This window comes from Centroberyx gerrardi, chromosome 10, assembly GCF_048128805.1.
Source record: "Centroberyx gerrardi isolate f3 chromosome 10, fCenGer3.hap1.cur.20231027, whole genome shotgun sequence".
Taxonomy (NCBI): Eukaryota; Metazoa; Chordata; class Actinopteri; order Beryciformes; family Berycidae; genus Centroberyx; species Centroberyx gerrardi.
The window spans coordinates 3,200,483-3,203,169 of record NC_136006.1 but is presented as its reverse complement, the minus strand read 5'-3'; the positions used below and the strand labels follow the sequence as shown (position 1 = coordinate 3,203,169).

Sequence of the window (2,687 nt, the reverse complement as noted above, 5' to 3'; positions counted from 1 at the left end):
CTCAGGAGAATTCACTCTCTCTCAAAAACCTGATTTAAAAATGCAGCTGAGTAGCGGCTCGTCTGTCACTGAATGTCTGGAGAGAGTTTAGCACCGCCGCCATGTTGGAGGAGTGGCGACAAACGAGAGAATGTATTATTATCACCTCTTCCTTCATCCTTCATGTCAAAACACAGGAAATGGGAAAAAAAGGAGGATTTCCAAGGCGGAGTGTCTTGAAACTCCTTTTCAAGAAGAGACTCCATTTTGTTTTGTATGTCACTCTTCCAATGTGGAGGCGTGTCCCTCGTAACCACGGTAACCACTCCTAACACTACCCGTAAGGCCTCTGGCACGGCTTACACAACACACACGTATTTGTCTGTAATATTATTTCTGAAAGCTTATTTCTGTTAACCTGGCCGGCGGTGATTTATCTGAGCTCGTGTTTTTTCTTCTTTTTTTTTTTTTTAAGAAGCTTATGAATTATTCAGCGCTCCTATTTTTTGGAGTTGAACTTCTCCAGGAAAGGCCCTCAGGGGGGAAGAGGAGGGAGAGGAGGAGCGGCGCTAAACGTCCGCCAGCCGACGTTAGCGGCGCGCAAATTCCCGCCTTCCCCTCGCTCCCCCGCGTCTCTCTCGCTGCGTTGGATAGAAATATTACACTCCTGTTTGCTCCAGAGGATCCTGATCTCTCTCTCTGTCTCTCTCTCTCTCTCTCTCTCTCTCTCTCTCTCTCTCTCTGTCTGTCTGATGTGCCGCCTTCTGCTGCTGCATCTGTCCATATGATCATATACAAGCTTCAAAAGGATTTCTTCTTCTGCGTTACGCAACCAGAATCTCCATCGGCAGCCTCTGCCGCAGGTCCGACGTCTCCGTCATCCTGTCGCTCTCGGTCCGGAGCTCACAGCTGCAGCCGGTGTAGAAGTCCACTGTCTATCTCATGCTTGCTGAATCCTGCAGCTCTTTTTGCTCCGGAGGATTGATTTTTTTTAATTTTTTTCAAATGAGCATTTGCTCTGTTTTCAGCTGCTGAAAGTTAGAGGAATGTACCGGCCGGTGGAGAGACACTAGGTGTTCATTTAGTCCTGTACTGTCTACTGTAAAACCTTCATGAGAGACTTGATGAACTGAAGGGGATTTCTGCATCGGCTGCCTGTCGCGTAGTCTGCCGCCACACTACGCCACGCCACGCCACGCACGCAGCGGCGGCCATTGTTCTCTCAGTTCTTTGCGAAGCCGAACGTAAGCTGCCAGAAAACGGGTGGGAAAGTGTCCTGGCAGCAGAACGGTAAAACGACTAGTCTCTCTCTCTCTCTCTCTCTCTCTCTCTCTCTCTCTCTCTCTCTCTCTCTCTCTCTCTCTCTCTCTCTCTCTCTCTCTCTCTCTCTCTCTCTCTCTCTCTCTTCCTCTCATCTCTCTCTCTCTCTCTCTTCTCTCCCCCTCCCTCCTCCTCCAGCCCTCAGAACACAAATCAGCATTGTGAGTGTAAGTCATTTATTATATCTTCTTGTAAATAACTGAACCGATGTTCTCACGCTGTAAAATATTTATGCTTCTCTCGAGGAGTACGGCAAAAAAAAAACTAGAATAATAATACGGAGAACACCAGTGTTCCTGTGGTTGGTTTTCTGCTTCCTTTGTTTTGTGTGTGTGTGTTTGAGGGGGGTGTGTGTGTGTGTGTGTGTGTGTGTGTGTGTGTGTTGTGGGGGGGGTTCAAGTGGGATGGTAAACTGTTATTCCTCACTTTCCTCCGTTAAGGGTTAGTAAAAATATGACAAACTTGATTTAAATGACACTTAAACCTAAAGCAGAGTTACAAAGTGCTTTGCATAGTTACAGTATGTATTATACATCTATGGGATCTTATACAGACATGTGTTGCGTTCTGAATCGCCCAATCAGACGGCCTAAATGAAAAGCTGTGGACGTGACAGTGAAGTGTTTCTGAGGAACGCAGCGCTGAGATGAAAACACTCGACTCGGCTCGGTGAAATGAGGAGAAAACAGGAAGTTTGGAGCTTCAGGTTTCCTGAGATGGATTCTCTCGCTCTGTGGAAGTTTGTTCTTATACTGAAAGACGAGAATGAATGAGGAGGAGAACGAGCGCTGATATCTGCAACTCTGCTGACTGTGCAGAAACAGAGAGGAAGCTGGAGCGCTGATACTGGTATTAAACTTTAAAATGGCCCCCAAATTATGAAGAAATTTGGATTTTGGCGATGCTGCAAAAACCCTCAAGATTCCACATCGGTTGAATAAATCGTAGTTTGGGAACCAAAAGCCCGGTAGCCACCCACTCTCATTTTGCTGAGCTTTTGCTGACACCCAAATTTCCCTCGATGGGGATTAATAAAGTAATGAAGTAATTTTCCTTTTCTGAGCTTTAAATCTGATCAGTAAAATCTTAAAATCAATTCCACATCTAACTAGTAACCAGTGTAGAGAAGCTAATTGGGGATAATACAGGAGCTTTATCCCACAAGAGAGACGCCATCCACTTTCATCCTCCCTACAATTGGCACCTGTGTGTGTGTGTGTGTGTGTGTGTGTGTGTGTGTGTGAGAGAGAGAGAGAGAGAGAGAGAGGAAGGGGGGAGAGAGTTTGGAGACTGTTGAGAACGGCTTCTCAAAGAAACTCACTTTTATCATCTCAGAAGACGACATGGAGAGACTCTTTCATCTGTCGAAGCTGTGACACACACACACA

General features: G+C 46.2%; 1 protein-coding gene across 1 annotated transcript in view; it reads left to right on the top strand.

Annotated features, from left to right (window-relative positions):
* The window catches only part of sucla2 (succinate-CoA ligase ADP-forming subunit beta), a 22,389-nt gene extending 21,337 nt beyond the window's left edge, over window positions 1–1,052 (top strand). The window contains exon 11 of the mRNA XM_078286179.1: window positions 1,008–1,052. Within this exon, the coding sequence (XP_078142305.1) occupies window positions 1,008–1,052 (45 nt within the window). The remainder of the gene's footprint in view (window positions 1–1,007) is intronic.
* Window positions 1,053–2,687: the final 1,635 nt, after the last annotated feature.